The 19,164-nt window shown below is 40.1% G+C and overlaps 2 protein-coding genes across 2 annotated transcripts in view; both read right to left on the minus strand.

The window, feature by feature from the left end:
* Positions 1-19,164, minus strand: part of KCNK17 (potassium two pore domain channel subfamily K member 17) — a 24,659-nt gene continuing 5,495 nt past the window's right edge. Inside the window, exons 2-5 of the mRNA XM_071739375.1 lie at positions 13,621-13,735; positions 4,078-4,244; positions 3,365-3,533; positions 1-1,516 (exon numbers count right to left, since the gene is read on the minus strand). Of these exons, the coding sequence (XP_071595476.1) occupies positions 1,221-1,516; positions 3,365-3,533; positions 4,078-4,244; positions 13,621-13,735 (747 nt within the window). The 3' untranslated portion in view covers positions 1-1,220. The remainder of the gene's footprint in view (positions 1,517-3,364; positions 3,534-4,077; positions 4,245-13,620; positions 13,736-19,164) is intronic.
* LOC139794161 (potassium channel, subfamily K, member 16-like) overlaps positions 13,668-19,164 on the minus strand; it is a 25,831-nt gene continuing 20,334 nt past the window's right edge. The window contains exon 6 of the mRNA XM_071739377.1: positions 13,668-13,735. The gene's annotated coding sequence lies outside the window, so the exon portion shown is untranslated. The remainder of the gene's footprint in view (positions 13,736-19,164) is intronic.

Genomic DNA, 19,164 nt, shown 5'->3' on the forward strand with positions numbered 1-19,164 from the left:
ATGGAAACTTGATCCAATGCAGAAGTGAAGGCTCACCCCAGGCTCCATTCTGTTTTTCTACTGTGGTCAAGTTTTAAAAGTTGATGCTCTAAGATGTAAGTAGCACAGGAAAAATAAGAAAATGAACACATTAGAGAGATGTATATCAAAAGCAGCAGGAGTTAGGCTCTTTGGGACCTTATAAATGGCATAACTTATCAAAAGATTTATGAGAATTTAATGGAATTAAAAAGAAACAGTTGCATGATTAATGCAAAGGCCAAATAACAAAGTCTGGCATTCCAAAGGCAAAAAATGGTTGTGCTTATATAAAAGACATCAGTTAGAACAGATTCATTTATGACACAAGAAGACCACCAGAATAGCATCTCTTGACCACAGCTGAAGATACTTCTGTCTGTTTCCAGATTAAATTAACCTTTGTCAACACTGCCCATGGGATAATGTTGGAACCACTGGCATTTAAATTGCCCATAGTCCTCCTTTTCTGGCTTCCAAGGTATGGCAAAATAAAAATCTAAATAAACTGTGGCATTTAGCTGATGACATTTGGACTGCATAATGGCTTACAAAGGATGATCCTGTGTAAATTCTGGAGTAAGGAATAGTTTAACTTCCGAGTCAATTTTTAACATTTGTGGACCTCTGATGCAGGAATTTCTTTAACTGAATTCTCTGTCAGCACCTCTACAAGCTCTGCCTCATTGCCATCCATGAAAAATAATCAGAGAACAAAAGCATGTTACCACCTTTGACAAGCACAAGTATATGGGTGATGGAGCACATTTGCAGAGACTGCCAGGTGGCTTTGAATATTGCTTTTCATTGTCTTTTAACAAGATGCAATTTGTTTCCTGCTTTAAATGGCATTTGCTTTTCCAGTTGTGGTATTTGCAAAATGCCACAATACACTTAGAAACCTTTGCATGCAAAGAAAAGGACAACAGCCAGTGTTGCATACAGCTGTCAAAGTATACCTCATACATTGAGGTGGAAGGATAGGTAATATCTCTGTAAATCTACTTTTTTGCCAAGAATTCTGTTGGTAATTCTTGGTGCTGAAACATTTTTGTTGTTGCTCAATTCACAATAGAAACATTTCAAGTTCAGTAAGCAAGGTTGCACCCTATGTGAACATCATGGAAGCTCCATTCCCACGTTTCTGTGATGCATCTTTAGTCCACTACAATCTAAGAGACACCAAGGGGTATATTTCTTCCCTACTGTGCTTCTTTAGGAGTTGGGTAGCTGTGAGATTCATCCAGTCCTTTTGCTTTTGTGTCTTTGTGATTGCAGATCTCCAAATTATGAAGTCGTGTTATATTTATTTTGCTGCCATCCATGAGGTCTTCTACCATCTCTGCGCTCTTCTTTTTGCACTGACAGATGTCACTGGAGCTCTCTAAAAAGTTGATGCAAAGTTTGATAACCAGTGCTAGCCAGGCCATCCCAAAAAGGATCCACAGAGAGATTATGTTCTTGTACCAGCCTGGATAGGTGCGATCTGGGTTCATCCCTACAAGAGAATCACCCAAAACATTTCTAGATTGGATCAAGAGTGTCTCAAAGGAGGCATTACATGTAAAGCAAAGACAGTGGAAATATGACCTAATATTAGCCTCTTCTACATAAAACATGAGTATGCCATAAGCATAAGAACAGATGCTATAAGCATCTATAAGCTGTAAGCATATAGATCTATGATGGTATAAGCACATATCAGCAACAGCCTAGAACCCTCTAGGAATTGTAAAAATTGCCTGTAAGCAAGAAAAAAAATAAATCTCAAATTACATCTATGTCAAAGTGAAATTATACATATTTGTGCACACAGTTTTATTTCTTTATTTATTGCTCAGCATCAAAATACTGTATTGGTATGTAAGAGTATATAAATCTATTATTTTCTTCTGAATAATAAAAGAAAGCAGGAGGGAAGGGCTATTTGAGGCTTCCAAGAAGAATGCTTTATCCACAGACACCAATGTGATAGGTGCAGTCTTGGGGATGAGAAGATCAGAAGCAGCTTAGGACCTACATGGCACCCTATGCCCAATAGAAGGGATTACCAAGTGTGTAAATTAACAGTAAGAGAAGCTACATCAATATTACTAACTAAAAGAAGCTAGGAATCACCTAATGACTTTAGATCCAAGTGCCATAGCCTCGCTTATATTTCCTCCAAAAAATAAAAACTGTGTCTAAAATGAACATGGGGCATCACTCCTGGCATGTGGTATCACCTGGAATTTACTTGGTCCAGAACAGTGTCAGAGACCACACTAGTGGAGAAACACTGTGACAGCCACAAAGTAGAGACAGTCACTTGAAACCATGCCCTGGCCCTGCTGATTTTTAAGTTAAAACATAAACCACAAACACAGGATTGCAAGGTTTGGCCTTTACATATCACATATCACTGTTATTCCACATTAGGGAATAACATACCACATTCCACTGTTATACCACATATTCAGTTATTCCCATAGTGAACCCAGTGTATCTATGGTGCTATGCCAGTTACAGAGGTACCACACAGGTGAAGGAAGTAGGAGGTGCACTAAAGAAGACCAAAATTAGTTACCAGAAGATGAGAGAAGTTCAGCATTACCTATAAAATAATACAGGAAAATGCTGCACTCAATAACTTTTGTTACCCTTACCCAAGCTAACTTGATTCCAGGTCTTTTAAGTGTGCCTACACAATCTCTACTCATAACTTTGATGGATTATACACAAGTCATAAGGCAACCTCCACTAAGTTCTCTAAGCATCAAGCAAACACTATGAAGAAAAAAAAATCCATACAAATATGTTGTAGTCTTTCTGTCTCTCAGGGATTCAAGGGTGCATGCGCTTCTATAATCAATTTGTTTTTAATGAGAAAGTCTTTATCAAAAAGGTGTGTCCTGTGTTTCAGCAAATGCATCAGGCATGGGTCCAAACCCACTTCCTCTGGCAGAGGGTTTTGGCAACCAAAAGTAGGCTGTGCCTGACAGTCTACACCTAAGTGACTTAAACTGCCTTTTAGAAAGCAGTTGTCTGGGCTGTTGACAGAGGAAATGGTCATTGTCTGGATGGTGAAACGGAGTAGCATCTGCTTAAAACAGCATTGCAGCACACTAGACAGATCACCTGAATGCTGCAAGAATACTCATTGACAGGAAAACAATTTGTTTGCTCTTCCACAGGTTGCTATCTCAGAAATCATGTCTTCTCCAACATGTCAAATGCCTACCACAACATATTTATCATTAGGTCTGTGGATTGTTAGTGGTGTAGAGCTGGCAAGATGGGAGCTTCGTATCCCACACATAAGCTTTGATGTTTAGTAGGTAAAAGCAATGAAATGTGAACTACTCACCAATCACATAATCTCCAAACCCTATAGTACTGAGTGTAATGAAGGAATAGTAGAAGCCTTCTTCATAAGACCAGCCTTCTTTCTCAGAGAACAGCAAGGGGGGCAGCAGAAGGAACAGCAACAAGCCAGTTACCAGCGCACAGGTCTTAATCAGGAGGGAAGCTTTTTTCTAGTAAAAAGTAAAAAAAAAGAAAAGAAAAAAAAGGAGATACTACCACAAGAAAGATGGCAGGGAAAGTCCTGCTGGACTCCACAAAAAAACCCACATGATGTTCCAGTAGAATAAATAGTGTGGCTCTCCTAGGCAACACAATCTGGACATTACCTTCATGAGTCCTAAAGTCATGCCAGTTTAAAGCCTGTTCCACAAATATTCCAGTGTAATTTGCATGTCCAATTCAAACTAGTACTGATGATAAAGACATCAGATATCCTAGGACTGTGAATGGCTGTAAGGATCTGGTACCTGTATTGCTGTAGGGGAAGTCATTCATCACAGAAACTCCCTTAATTAATAAACAACCTTATCTGACACCTCATCGGGCTGTCATAAACTAAATTTATTTGCTTCCAGTTATTTCTGAGTATTATTGCCTTTTTGCCCAAATAGCTAGGCAGGCTGTTGCTGTTAGCCAGAGGATCCCAAATACCAGACCATGCCCTTTCTGTCTTTTCTTTCCTCAGCTTGAGGGTGAGGCATACACATTGCTTACCTGCCAGTGAAACAATTCCTCGAGGCGATGGGCACAATGCTGAACCCCTAACAGCATCAGCTGCCCAATTTCATTCAGGAGCACAAGGTTCAGGGGGATCCCAAAGAGAGCAAACACAATGCAGAAGATTCGACCAGCTGCAGTGCTGGGGCTCAGGTTCCCATAGCCTAGGTAGAGAGAGAATAAAGCATTAAATCTAAAATACTCTCTCCTTGCCCTCCGTCCCTGGAGGAGTCAATCTCCATCTTCTACAGAAATTAGATGAGAAGGTCACTGTTCCAAAATGACCTTTTTTTATAAATAACATTAAGTTACATCCATTGTTAGTCATATCCTATTGTAGGCTAAAAAATAACATTTCTTCCCCTGCCAATTTTGTTTAGTTCCTTTTCTATTTACCAGTGAATTTCCTCTCTGCTACCCACTGTCCTGGCTGGGATTTGACGTAAATGCAAAACTTCCGTTGAGTTCAGTTTTTGTAAGCACTGCTGGCATGGGGGTTGCTGGTAAATGATCCTGTGTGACTGTCAGGTGGTCTCTGAATCACAACAACACTGCTTTAATTACAACAACAACCTTTTGCTACTTTTGTGCTATAGGACCATTGAACTTAATACTTCCTCCTTGCTCTTTTGTACCCCAAGCAGCACATACACCTTAAGCTGAAATTGTCAAAATGTTTTCCTAGAGTAAACAAAGCTGGATATTATATTAAAAATATTTCAATTTCAGAACTGAATGATAAAAAACCACTGCATTTGAAATTTTGCCTTTTTCTACTAATGATATGAACTTGTCTGGTAACAGGTACTGCCTTGCTTGTATCCTGAGACTATCACAGCCACAACATCCCATTTGTCTTTATTCCCCATATTTTCTTTTAAAAATGGCAGGCACTTGCACTTCTTTAATTTCAAGTGTTTTGTGCCACAGGAAAGTCAAGTTTAACTTCGTTTTATTTCACAGAATGCTTTTTAAGACAGGGGGAGGGTTAGCACATGACAAACACCTCAACAGTGACTTAGCCAGTCTGAGACCTATGGCTTGACAACTCCACTCTATATAAAAGATCTGTGTGTCCACATACAAAACTGCCATACACCAGCAAAGCTTATCTGTTCACCTCAAATAGTGCCATCCCTTCCTAGGAACATCCAACAGTTATTGCAGGGCATGCACAGAGATGTTCCCACAGCTCACACCTTGCTCCCACAGGTGCAGGTGGTGTAGCTTCAATGCAAGGCAGCAGCCCCCAGGAGGGAGAGCTCCAAGGGCTGAGCTCTGTACCTGAGGGAAGTGAGAGCACCAAGTTGTCTTGTTGTCCATCCCCTCACTAATCTCTGCCTGACAACAACTGCAGTGAGCCACCGACCAACAACATAGAAAGATGTGCAGCTATGACCTTTGATATCTACACTTTCTGGGTCAAGTTTTGCACCAAGAAAATTTCTCCTTATAGACAATTCTGCAAACAGTTAATTGTGCACATGCACCAGCAAACAACTCCCAGCAGAAGGTCTGGCAGCAAACTACTGCACAGTATGGATTTAAGCTGCATTTTAATTTCATTCCTACCCCCTACAAACTCAATTTTACTATCTGGAGGACTTCCCCTCCCTATTTTTAGGCTTCAGTGATTTGTGAGCCACAGGCTTAAAGTATGTGGTAAGACATAAGAAACCTCCCATGCAATGGCCCCAGCAGCCCACATCTGACAGGAGGCAGAGCATCCCCCAAAAAGAATGGGATGCCCTTACGTAACTGACTGTACTTCAAAACAATGTCTAAACAAGGGGAAAAAATTAAGACTGTACAACAGCCTTAATTCCAGTGCTATGTTCTTCTCTTATGGGCAGTTCCACAACTGATTACATGCTTCTTTTTTCCCCCCATGTATTGCTGACCTTTAATAGCTTTCACCATTTCTAGACAAACAGGTGTGATAAACGGGAGACACGCAGGCAAGTACATCTGGTAGATAATCCCATCCAAGTGAATTTAAGAAATATGTGCCTAGTGCCATATGTTTCACACAGGCTGTGTCACATTTCCATGGATTGGTTCCAGCTTTTCTCTTATAGGGTGTTTTGCAGGTTGATTAGGATCCAGGAGAAAAAGCATTTACTGTAAGGCAGGAGTCTGACCATACATGTATATGTATGAGTCATATTCATTTACGGCCAGCCATTCCCAAAGATGTTGTGTGTTTGGTTTGTTTTCCTGTTTTCCTCTCCTTTCCCTTCTATAAAGTTTAAAAATAATGCGCAGTAACTTGGGCAGTTCTTTACCATAGCTTTCCATGTTATCCAATCTCTGGAGAAAAACATTAAATAAGCAAGGAAGAAAGGTCCATGATTTGAGGGCATTGTGTGAAGCACAGAAGCCTTCAGGATTTTGGGAACTCCACATATAAGGTTAAGCTGTACATTACATTTCATTAAGAGCAGCAAAATAAATTATGTAAGAAGGTTCGATGGGCACAGTAAACCCAGCACACCAAACAGCAGATATGCTTTGCATGTTATTTGTCTAACTTCCTTTCCCCTTGGGCTTAGCCACTCAAGACAATTTCCTGAAGACTTGGTGAGCAGTTGCTGTAAATATGCCAAAAAGCCAAGTCCCATTAGCTTTTTATGCAGGATACAAAGTCTGATCAAACAGCACAGGAGACCTCAGATTACACAAAGAGGCCAGCATTTTTTATCTGGCTAATGACACATCTTTGCCTTAGGACTAGACAAACAAAAGCCAACATAGCTGTACATAAACCTCAATTGTTAAAAAAACTCAAGCAGGTGTGGGTAAACAGAACTCACCCTCTTGAGTAAGTGGAATGAGGGTGATCAGTGTCATACTCTTATGGGCATTAAAAGTTCTGAACCAAGTCTGAAGATAAAAAAAACCCTACATGGTAGTCCACTGTTTCACTTCCCTGGTGAGCCAGCTGCTGTAGTATCATCTGGTACATGCCTGCACCAAAAGACACTGAGAGACACTTAAAAACTACACAAAAGTCAAAGTGTAAACATTTTCACTGAAGCAGCTGGATTACTTCAGAATGAGAGAAACTACAGACACTTAAAGTACAATTAGCTTAATCATCCTTTGAAGAAAGAAATCAACATTTTATTTCTAAATCTTTATATACGTATACTTCAGCTCATGTGCTTCCCTGCTTGCCTATTATATTCCTGGGTATAAGATATAAGGAGAAAGATGTCTGATTAACAGATTAATTAGTAAAAGATCTCATTCATGGGACAGTATCCTAGCAGAAATGCCCCAGTTCAGATGAGGTAACTGTGACTTCCTGATGCCCACAATGGGAGGTTTGTTTGGCTCCTGTTCTCACTGCCAAGACATAAAATGGTATTTTAAGTAAAAAGTGCTTAGAATGAAAAAAATGTCTTTCATAGGCTGTAAAACATCTGCAAAATCACCAAATAATTTCAGCTGTAGGAAAAAGCAGAATTAGATTTTCAAAAAAGAAAAGCTGGAGGAAGAGTTTCTTCTCTTACCAATAACTTGATCAGTGGTTTGAGCATTCAGATACATTTTTTTTGAAATTTGGTTAAATTCTCTCCTACTTGACTAGATACAAGACATCACTTTCCACAGGAATCTTCTAATCCCAAATTTGCAGAATGTTCTTGTTGACAGCATTTTGCTTTGAACACCTAGACACTCAGCAAAGCTTGGTAGTCAGGTGACTTGCTTAGCACAACATCATGGTTAGAGCCAAGACAGAACCAAAGCTCTTCTTCATAATTTTATATTTCAGTTAAGTCTCTTTAGTAGCTACACTTTCTGAAATTAACATAATATTAATTAAAATTAACTTATTTTTCAGTAAGTGTCTGTTTTTAGGACTGATAATGCTCCATGCTTATAATTACAGCTGAAGAACAGCATGCAAAAAAAAGGCTCTATACTTACTCCTATAGAAACCAAGGTGATGGCTTGGTTTTGCTAAACTTCTATTGCACCAGAAATAAAAAGAAGGCTAAGGGGTCACACCTGTCACCCTCCTGCAGGGAGAAGCCACTGGACAGGCAAACCAAAACTGACCAAACAAGTATTCCATCCTATTCACATCGTACTCAGTATGAAGCTGGGGGATCACGAGGGTCAGAGGTGGCTTCTTCCATGACCAGCATCCTATGAGGACACCATCAGTTCTTCTGCCTTTGATCATGAATCCCTATGTTCCAGAACCCCATTCCTGTCTGCTGCTGATGCAAGGAGCTCAGGTCTCCGAGAGCTCTAGGACTTTCCTGCAGGTTTGGTGTTTTTTAGGGGATGAGGGAAGCACATTATTTTCATATGTTAGTATATATTTTTACATATTCCATTGTTTTCTTTATTTTTTTTTTTCATTAAAACTGCTTACTTTAGTTTCTAACCAATAGTTTCTTTCCCTTATTCTCTTCTATTTCTTGGAAGGGCCAAGGGTTAATAGAGAGCATCTGTCATCTGTTTAACTGCCAGCCCAGCATTAAAGTTTGACAGATCTATTGGTGCACAACATGAGGCCAATAGTGTCTGATCCACAGGATCCCTGGACAAGCTGTGCCAGAGCTCAAAATACTTCATTTTGCATTACATGTTTAAATACTCAGAGAAAGATGCCCCAGTTGGCAACTGGGGTGATCTCCAGCAAACCACTATCCTGCTCTCTCAGGCACAAGAAGAAATTGCATACTGGTCTCAGTCTCCCATACAGAGCTGCTCACACCACTGGCTCCTCCTTTAACACTTTTCAGAGGCTCTAATCTCTTCTTTCCCTTGTGCTCCTTAGAAGTAACCAGAGTATTTTATTCTGGGATAAATGAAAGTTTCTTTTTGTGGTTAATTCAAATGTTACATTAAGAAAAAAAAATATTCAGTTTAGATGGAAAAGATGTCTTCTTACAATATAGCAAAGTGGAAAAATATTAGATCCATAAGTCACTCAGACTTAAGATGTTTGTCTGGTTCCTAAAAATGTGATCATGGGGTCACCTGACTTAGCCAGGTGTCCCTCATAAAGCTCTCAGTAACCTGGTCTGACCTCACAGGTGATTACTTTAAACAGAACGTTGGACTCCAGACATCCTGAGGTATCAGGAAACCTGAATTAACATATGAACCTTACAAGCATTAGGATTTTCAGAGGTCATTCGGTACCATCCACCTTCAAACTAAACACCAGCAAATCTGGGGTTCCTATCCTTCCTCAAGCTTTCAAATGCCTGTGACCACAGGCATAAAACAAATGAATGTGCTTGGCTTAAAGTTCTTAAGAAATTTCACATTATACCCACCAGGTCTGCTCTAAGTGCAGGAATACTTAAGCTAAACACAGCCACTGAGTTCAGAACACCTGGCAAGGGAAGTCAGTCATTTCCTACTCATCCATCCATGGTAGAAAAAAAAAAAAAAAAAAAAAAAAATCAATGTGATTTTAAAAGCTAGTGGTAGCAGGATCTGCATCTTATTTAGGGAAGCTTGTTGTGACTCTGGCAGGTTGAATCAGGGCGTGTGTGGGACACACATTTTAGCTGTTGCTGTGATCAAGGCTGGTAGGCTGAAAAATGTGTTTGAATGGAGTTATTTAACAGTGTTAACCCTGTGAAGTTCCATGAAAAAGCAAAATTTGGATGCACACTCCTTCAGTAAGTGAAAGGCTAGAAAAATGCTTGGGAGGAGTCCTGCAGTCTTATATTTGTTACATTTGTACTGTGCATACTGGAAGCTGTGGATTAGGCTTTGTGTCAACAGGACAAAATGTCATCAGTAAGGAAAGCAAACCAAAATGCCAGTAATCAAGAGATAACTCTGAGGCTGTTGATGTGAGTGCTACTTCCACACTCACCAGTGACCTCCCACAGCCCATTGTGCCACATCCCACATGGCCAAGCCTGTGCAGAAACTCTGCCAGCTGCCACAGCACAGGGAAAAAGATCAACACAAAGGTGCTGGGTTCTTCAGCTGAGAACTCCCCTACACAATCCTGAGGTCCATAAAGGATTCAAATATAAAAGCAGTCCTAGGCTGTTATTCCATATATTTTAACTACTTTGAGATCAAGGTACTTTAACTGGATTTCCCAATGAATGGGTAGAAGTCTGCCCATTTCTCAGGAGCTCCACTACATGCTGGTCAGCACTACAGAGGGTCAAAGTCTTAGAGAAAGTCTTGCTAAAGATACCAAATACTACCCTTCACTCAACAGCCTTTCCTTACCTGAAGAGGTGCCTCACTAATTCTTTAGGAGATTGCTGTTATAATCTATTATATTGTTAACCAGAGAAAGGGAATGTCTGAATTTTCCTGCCTTTCTTCACTGTGAGGTGGTTTAGTTGCCCTGTTTTGTTTTAAAAAAGGGCCTTTGAGGTTCATACAAATGAGCGTTTAGCTTTGCCACCACTAACTGGTAAGGGCAGCACTAGCTAGTGGCATGCACCCAGCTGAGCTAAAGGGGGACATTCAGGCTAGAGAGGGCAATGCTCTTCCTTCAGCTCTCAGGCTAGCACAGAAAATCTCAGTCTCACCACAAATCCTTTCCCTAGCACCTTCTTGGAAGTTACACCACCCCGTAGTTGTTTGACTTGAGGAACTTTCATCTTGTACTCTACTTTGAATTTGTTTTGACCTCTGCCCTGTTACTCCAAACTAACAAACTAGGAGGAGAGTAAACACAGAAGAGAGTAAACACTTTGGATCAGCAAGGGATAAAGACATGCACAGGGTCATCAAGTTAGTTATTTTATTTAATCATATTTAGTACTACAGATCTGAAAGAACTGATGTTTCAAGGCACTGAAGACAGAGGGTTCCTATGGAAGCATTTGCAGAAAATGGAATAACATACAAGAGCTGGGGTGACATGACATGACATGTGAGACGCAGCAACAAAGCACAGAAGCAAAGAAGTGGGGAGAAGCCCTCAGCAGAAGGCCAGGGCTACCCATCCCACACAAAAGTTATAATGTAATGGAACTGCACTTATGATTGGCCCAAAACTACAAAGACTTTGGCACACTTCTTTAAATGAATTTGGGTTTGTACATGTGTTCTTCAAACCTTTGCTATTAGGGTATCAAGTGTGTCCAGCCTGCAGTTTACAACTTTTTTTTTTGCTATTTAAGAAAAATTTGCGCTTTTAGTCACTGCATGAAATGGATGAGGTGCTCATTTAAATGGGGGAAGGGTACAACACAGAAGATGCTGCAACAGGAGACATTGGGATTCAAACTGTGTCAGTGGGGGAAGAACCTGATGTCCCTCAATTGGTATTAATTGGGAAAAAAGCTAAAAGTCCTTTTCCATATCCTAGTGAGTATGTTCTGGTGGGGACTTGAGACATACACCAAGTATTAAGGGACCTAAAGCAGAAAACAGAAGCTGATAGAGTGAAAAAAAAAAATGGCTCAAAGAAAAGTGATGAAGGTAAAAATCATAATGCCTTTGGCTATGTTGTCTGAAAAGACTAAGGAAAAAATAGCTGATGAAAAAGCCACAAAGACATTGCAACACATAAGAGGCTGGCAAGGCAAGAACAGCATTAGTTGCAGAGAACGACCATGAAAAAAAAAACAAGACAAAGAAGGACTTGCAGCAGCCTGAAAAGATGGAGCCCATACAGATTCTTCAGCAAAATCCTGTAGTATCCCAAATTTCCTGAGAAACTATCTTCTCTATTACCAGTTTATCTTTTCTGAACCTATTTGCCAGAATGCCTTGTTTTTTAAAATCCTGTATATTAATCTTGTGAAACTGAACCTGCTTTCAGTGGTTCCATACTCACAGCCATTCCTTGCCACATAAGGACATAAAACCTTCAACAAATCAAAAAAACCTTCTTGCCTGTCATTTACCCCAAAGCCATGCCTTCCTACTGTGTATCACTCCTCTGAATCTGAGTTCTGTGGAAAGGACCTGGTCTTTTTAATTGACATTATCAATTATCCTTCTCAGTTATATAGTGATGCCTGGGTCAATAAGGCTGCACCAGCCACTCTGAAGAACACACATACAGGCAGTGGGTGGGTAACAGATTCAAGGTGAGGCTCTGTGAGACCAACTTGTCTTTTTCTCTTCCACAACATCCCGGTATCAATGGAATACTAAGACAAGCAATCACCAGTTTAACTTGAAAAAGCAAACTCAAGTGCCAGTTATCTGGAGTTCTCTGCTTAGAGGTGACTTGTATGGCATTCTCAACTCAGCAATTGAAAAATCATGAGCAAATGCCTAGAGTGACAGCATCAGTTTTAAAATTATAAGATAGAGCACTGTAATATTTGGCTCTTTTCTTTGCCCCTGCTATCAAGTTATTCCCCCCCACACCTCCATGAGGGCAAGGATTTGAAGGAAAAAGAGTTCCTTAGGTTTTTGGGGAATAACAGCCAGAAATGTTTAGTGCCATCATCACAACCCCCCTTAATATTTTAACATGACAAATTTGATTCTCCCTGTATGTCACTAACTTAATTAGCTGTGGTAAAACAGTCACTCTGACAGCTTAGAAACCAATCAGGATTAATTACTTTAGGCAAGCAAAGCAGCTACGAGCAGATGCTGCTTTGTACCAAAGGCTGGAAGGAAGTGCCCAGGCTCTCCGGTGGAAACTCGCAGCCTGTCTCATGAGCCTCCACTGCCATCATCTGGTACAACCTGTACCTGGAAATGCAACATAGCCAACACAGTTACCAACTAGAACACTCCACGTGTAAAAGAGCAGGGTAGAAAGCCAAGGGAAGGTTTTGGGGTTTCCCTCCCCCTTCACCTCCATGCAAAAACAACAAAAAAACAAACCTCCCTCTTTCTAAACACTTGGCTGGGGGCTTAATGTTCTGAAGTCAATTTATTTTCTATAATGAGCAGAGAAATCAAGAGTATGTTCCACCTAGGTGCACAAAGAAAATTCATGATCTAAAAAACTACTTAGGAGAGCTGACATGTTCAACACACATCAGAAAAGAGATTTATTTGATACTCATCCACATCTGCAAACTGACTCAACTGAATAACATTTATCAACTCAACTGTTACATTTATCCAGCTATTTGACCTTGATCTAAACAAGTAGCTTCTCATCCAATACAGGCAGCAATAAGAAGAAATAATTCATAAGTTCAGCCTCCAAAGAGTCAAAAGACAACATTACTCCAAGTCTCTCTCTTTTGAGGAGAAAAACTTCAATGCACAATCCACCTCAGACCTCTCAATGAGCACTATGCTTGGGAAACTACAGGCAGTGCAGGCACCATGAAACTACAGGCAGTGCAGGTACCAGCTCAGGCCCCAGAAGCTGAATAACTTGAAAGGGGTACCTGCTGAGCTAATTAGCCCTGCCTCTAATTAGAGATCCTTACTGTGCTGGCACTGATAAAACATTTTTAGGGCTCATAGGTGCTTACCTACTGCACAACAGACAAGATACAGACAAGAGGTCCCACAGGGCTGGAGCAGTGCCCAGTGTCCTGTGCTCTGGGCACGGGTTCTCATGCCCACTCCTTCACCGCTTCCAAGACAGCCCTGCAGGCAGGTAACTCTTACCTATGGTTGTTATTGCAGATATGGAGAAGAAGAAAGAGCCACTGAAGTCCCACCTGCCCAGGCTGGTGGTGTTTCCCCGGAGGGTTATGCCACTCTTGTAGGCTTGGATGATCCCCTGCAAAGAGACAATAATATGAGATTCCATGAGCCCCTTTATGGTGAGTTCACGTGGCTGTTGTTTGCAGGGGCATCTGATGAAAAAAGCAAAATACCACTACTTCTGACTCTGTTGTTCCCCTTTCAATAGAGGATCTCCTGTGCCTTAAAGATCATGAGTAGAGATGCCAGAAAATCCAAAAGCCAACATTGATTCAAAGGAAGGGGCACCTACAGAATAAAAGTAAGGTGCACATGCACGTGGTATATTATGCATACAAATGTGGAAGACATTGAAGGGCAAGACCCACCTAGAGAAAACCTAGTTATTAAACTGCCTTATGATACATTCATCAGTAAAATAAAGCGTTTCCAGAAGGGGTATTCTGATGGCAAAATTCCCAGAGCAGTGAACATACACACACATATAAATGATATGGAATCCCTGTCTATACTGGGGAAGGAATATACATGGTGTTACACAGGAGATGAAAACTATGCTGCATATCCAGTATTGGGCAATATGCTTCCACATCAGAACTATAAATGTAAACAAATGGATTAAATTAACTTGATGACTGATTCTGTTCAATCCATCAGGAAAGACTCAGATGTCACTATGCTAAGTGTGCAGAGTTATGCCAAAATAAGATACCAGATGTTTTGTCAGTACTCACATCTGACTATACCTTCACACATCAACAAAGCTAATGACAATGAATCAAGTTGTGTTCAAAACATTAATCACAGCACATACAGTAAACATTTCACACCCACTAACCGTGCATCCTTGAAAGCTGGTTATCCTTGAATGCAAAGTGTAACATAATACATAAAACTAATCATCTCTAAGACAGGCATGCAGACACTCAACAATACCACCCCTATCCTAAGGGTGAGGCCGCTTATACAGCTTTTACCATTGAGAATAAAAGGAATCAGGTTCAGGTTAGATTTGCATTAGCTGTGGCTTTTATAAAGCAGCTGTAGTTTAAACATCTATCAAGCAAGCCAACACTTCAAGCCTGCAAAGCAGGGAAGTTTTGTCCCCTTTTACTCATGTAGCATGATGTCAGTGATACACCACTTCAGTATACGCAACTATACAGGGCTATGAATTAAAAACCATTTCTATAGACCCAAGCAACAGCTTAACTACAAGAAGCATTATTTTTTTTCTCCAGAGCTACTGATGTAGAAAGGAAAGGGTTAACAGTTCAAGATTTTAGGCTGGGCCACTACAAGATTTTAGGCTGTGTGGTTGATGATGAGGAGGGCACCACATCTTGGTGGTGCAGTCCTATAGAGACAGCACCATCCTACAGAAAAAATTGTAAACATCACACAAGTTAGGAGTGGCAAATGAGTAGCCAATCACTTATATTGTAGTTTCTCTTTGTTGTTTTATATACAAGACCCCGTTTATTTCTCAAAAGGTGTGCTAGCTTTGCAAATTCTCTCCCAGCATCCTTTTCTACATAGAACTGGAATAGAAGAAATGTTTCCACTTGAGTTATTTGCCTGTTGAGTGGTTTTTGCACAGCAGGTGAAGAACCCTGTTGAAGGACAACACTTCCAATTCTCACACTGAGAGCAATAAGCAGCTGAGAGATCAACATATCTTTCCACATAAGAAAGAGTTTGATATTCACTTAATCAGAAATATCTTCCTTTACTCATAACTCAAGACAATTTAAACCATTCAGGGTCAAGTTACAATCTATGAAAGTCTGACAACATGCTCTTTGCACAAGACAGCAGACAACCCTTGCTCTGAAAAGGGCTAAGGACCAAACACTACATCACATTGCCATAACCTGAGTGGGCAACTCACATAAAAAATTACTATGCAACGTAAGACATGACATAAAGGAACTGACATGCCAAACAAACAAACAGAACAGGTTATATCAGGAAGCCTACAGCAGGATTCGTTTTGAATAGTTTGTGTGTAATTTCCTTCTAGCACTCATCCCCAGTGTTCTTCCAGGACTGTTATCTGCACCAGGATTAGTCAGGATGTATGGAATGCAGGCTCAGACCTTTCTTTCCTTTCTTCCATCTCTGGCAATACTTGACCTCAGGTTTAAGAGGTATAAGTTCTGCAGACAATGGCCTGGTCAGGAATCACAGTCCCCATGAATATACAGGATAAGTCCTCAACTAAACCATAGGGCAAGGGAGACACTGGAAATTTATACAGATGATCTGAATTTTTCCCTGTCTAGAAAGAAGTATTTTAATTTGATACCAAAAGCTTGTTATTCTCTCAAACTTACCTTCTTTACCCTGTGATGATGCCTAAGGTCCCTTCCAAACTAAACCATTCTACATTCTCTGCAGTTCCATGTAGTCAGTCTTGAACATGCATGAACTTGCACACCTACATGTGCAGGATATTTATTGTCCTTTCTCCTGCCTGATGTCCTGCTGATACCATTTCAGCAGATGACAACTTTAAACATGACAAGTTTTTAAACCAGAAAAACTTAGGACTGTAAGAAACTGTGGTTGAACCAGCCTAAAAAAACGGGAATTTCTCCATGCAGAAAGGAAACAAGCAGCCTGCACATGACCTTATGTGTGCACCAAGCAGCAGAGTCAAGACACTGAATGTTTTATTTCACATCATTGCACCACTCTCATTCTACATGGTTTAGGATCAAGAGGCAAAGCACCCATAGGTGCTCAGAATTGCTTGGAGGTGATTTATTAGTTATATGTCTTAAGAGTGGTTGTCTTAACTATCCCTGAGGTTGATGCTACTTGCCAGAAAATACAGCTTTTGTCTCACGGATATTCTGATAGGCCAGGGTATTTCCACAAATCGGCATGAGATGGTCCTGCAGTCCTCTCAATAGGAAGAAGGTACCATGTAACTATTACAGTTACTTGTTGACAAAGAGCAAGCACTAAACTTCCAGCTTGCCAGTGATTTTCTGTTTCTGGGATTGAGGCACTTTGCACCTTTGTGGTAAGTCTTCAAAAGCCTGCAGCAGTAAGGCTCTGGCTAGGCATTTCCTTGTGAAATCTTGTTACCAAACATCCAGATATCATAAACTATTAGTCCCATTTGTCCATCACAGCCTGATATAGGGACCACTGAACACATTTTACAATAGAAGGCCACTTAAATAAACCAACACCCCTGGCAGAAATGTCACATTCATTACTGTTAGGAAAAAAGAGACACTGATACCATCCTTAAAAGAAAAGATTAAGGGTAAAGATAAGGAAACTGCTTTGTTTTGTTTTTTCTTTTTTCTTGAAAGATTAAAAGAAGTTTCATTATAATATCTACAATCAGCCTTTGACACAGCAACAAAGCAGCTAGAAAATTAATGATTGATTCTTTTGGGAACAGCAAAACTAATGAAGCTTGCCTTCCTACAGATGAGCTCAGGCAGATGCATGAAAGAAATCCATAGATAGCTATTAATATACAAATTTCTTCTGACACAGGAAGCCACTGGAGTGGAAACTCCTGAAGGCTGAGAGTGCATGTAGGAAAGTATCAGTGTACACATGCCCTGAGTATGTTCCATGAGACCTCTGTGTTTGGTAAGAGCTCTTCATAGAAAATTGAAAAGTACAACCCAAAACCTACTTTTGTTAAACCTTCTTCAAGGAATTGCCTCCTTGAATTCACCAGTAACTCCATGACATAGCTGTGGATTTCTGCTGACTCCCTTATCTAACGTAACTGACTTACTCAGCTTATTTTAGGACTGCAATACCACTTTCTTTCCTTCTATTTGCCATCAATTAGAATAATCATTGCAGGAGAATGCTCTTCCTGCAGGAGCATCCAAACACAACATTGTCCCAGTTTCCTTACTGGAGTTAAAATAATAAAAATCACTTTTCCAGCCCGAATGCCTTTAAGCCCTTCACAGCACTGGAGGGCTCATATATCCTGGAAAAGTCTCACCAATTTACACAGCTTTGTGCCAACAAACCCAATGTAGCTAATCATACCAGCAAAAAAATTAAAGCACAAGATTGAACTACACTTTCAAAATGTCTTTTGTTATTATTGTCTAGTTAAAGAAAAACACAACAGCAAATACACAAAAAAGGAATAAGGTTGCTGGCTATATCAGGAGACCAGAAGTATCTAGAAGCTTAATGGAGATGCAGCATGAAGAGTTCAGCTCCCACTTGACATTTGAGTTACATCTTTTTCTTCCCTAAAAAACGTAGTTTTTTTCAGGCACACTATTAAGTCTCTCATTTGCCTTGCATATTATTTTATTTATTATTATTTATTATTATTTTAATTTTTAATTATTATTTTATTATTTTATCAGTTCCGGGCAACTCCTGGCTTCTTCAGTTTACACACAACCTGTCTTCTAAAACCCTCTTACCACATCTAGGTCATTGAACCACCAGCTTGTGGCTGCAGCACAGCTTCTGACCACCAAGTGCTGCAAAAAGGAGAAGCATTTTGTATTCTGACCTCCTTATGCCCAACTAAAAATTCTGGTTTTCACCTCTGTGCTGAGTGCCAATTGCATGTGACTAGGACACAGCTTTCAAAAAAGGCATTTAGCATCAGCAATAATGAATCCATGTGTATATGTAAACCAGAACAAATTCCTTGCAGTTTCTACTTTCTTTGGAACTCTCAGCCCCTCTTTTCTTCTATAATCTTGACAGCAAAAAATAAACTTTATATCAGTGATTAATCAGACTGATGTTAATTTTTCTGACCCCCATAAAACCAGCGAGATATAAAGTCAAAAGGGGAAGTGAAACCCTGGATGATTATGACCCCACCAAGGAACTCCATAACAATTCCTGGCTCTCAAATTCAAAATTTCTTATTTCTGGCAGAGGTGGAGGGAGACAAACCAGCTTTTGGTTTGTGTTTTTCCCTCCCCAGCCCCCCAGGGGCAAAATATCATGAAAGGAGCCATACAAAAGACCCTTTTATAAACCCCAGATCCAGTCACTGCCATTGCCCTGTGCTTCTAAACTATGGCATTTTGACCAGAGTTAACAGTAATTTTGAGACACTGATTTTGCTTGCAAAAGTATTTCCTATTTCACATTCCTATTTTACAAAAGTATTTCCTATATCAGTTCTCAAGTCAAAAGGCATGAAAATAGACTGACATAAGAAATAAGACCCACATTTAGTTGAAGTTCCCACGTTCATACAAAAAAAAAAAAAAAAAAAATCCTGAAAATTGCCTCATTTCAGACACTTCCTTTCTTCTCTCCATCACAATTGAAGGGTAGAAGGTGTTTTCCAAGGCACTAAAACTACCACTTAGATTAATAGGAAGATATTAACTCACATAAACTTTGTGCCCTGGAAACTCTGTGCAATGTTGGTATAGAAAACATTCATTTATGACTTGCAGAATACCAGCTATAAAGAGGGAAAAAATGTTTGACATTAACCTTGGTCTCAGACTGCAAGCATTAAGGTCAATCAGT

This window comes from Heliangelus exortis, chromosome 3 (assembly GCF_036169615.1).
Source record: "Heliangelus exortis chromosome 3, bHelExo1.hap1, whole genome shotgun sequence".
NCBI lineage: Eukaryota > Metazoa > Chordata > Aves > Apodiformes > Trochilidae > Heliangelus > Heliangelus exortis.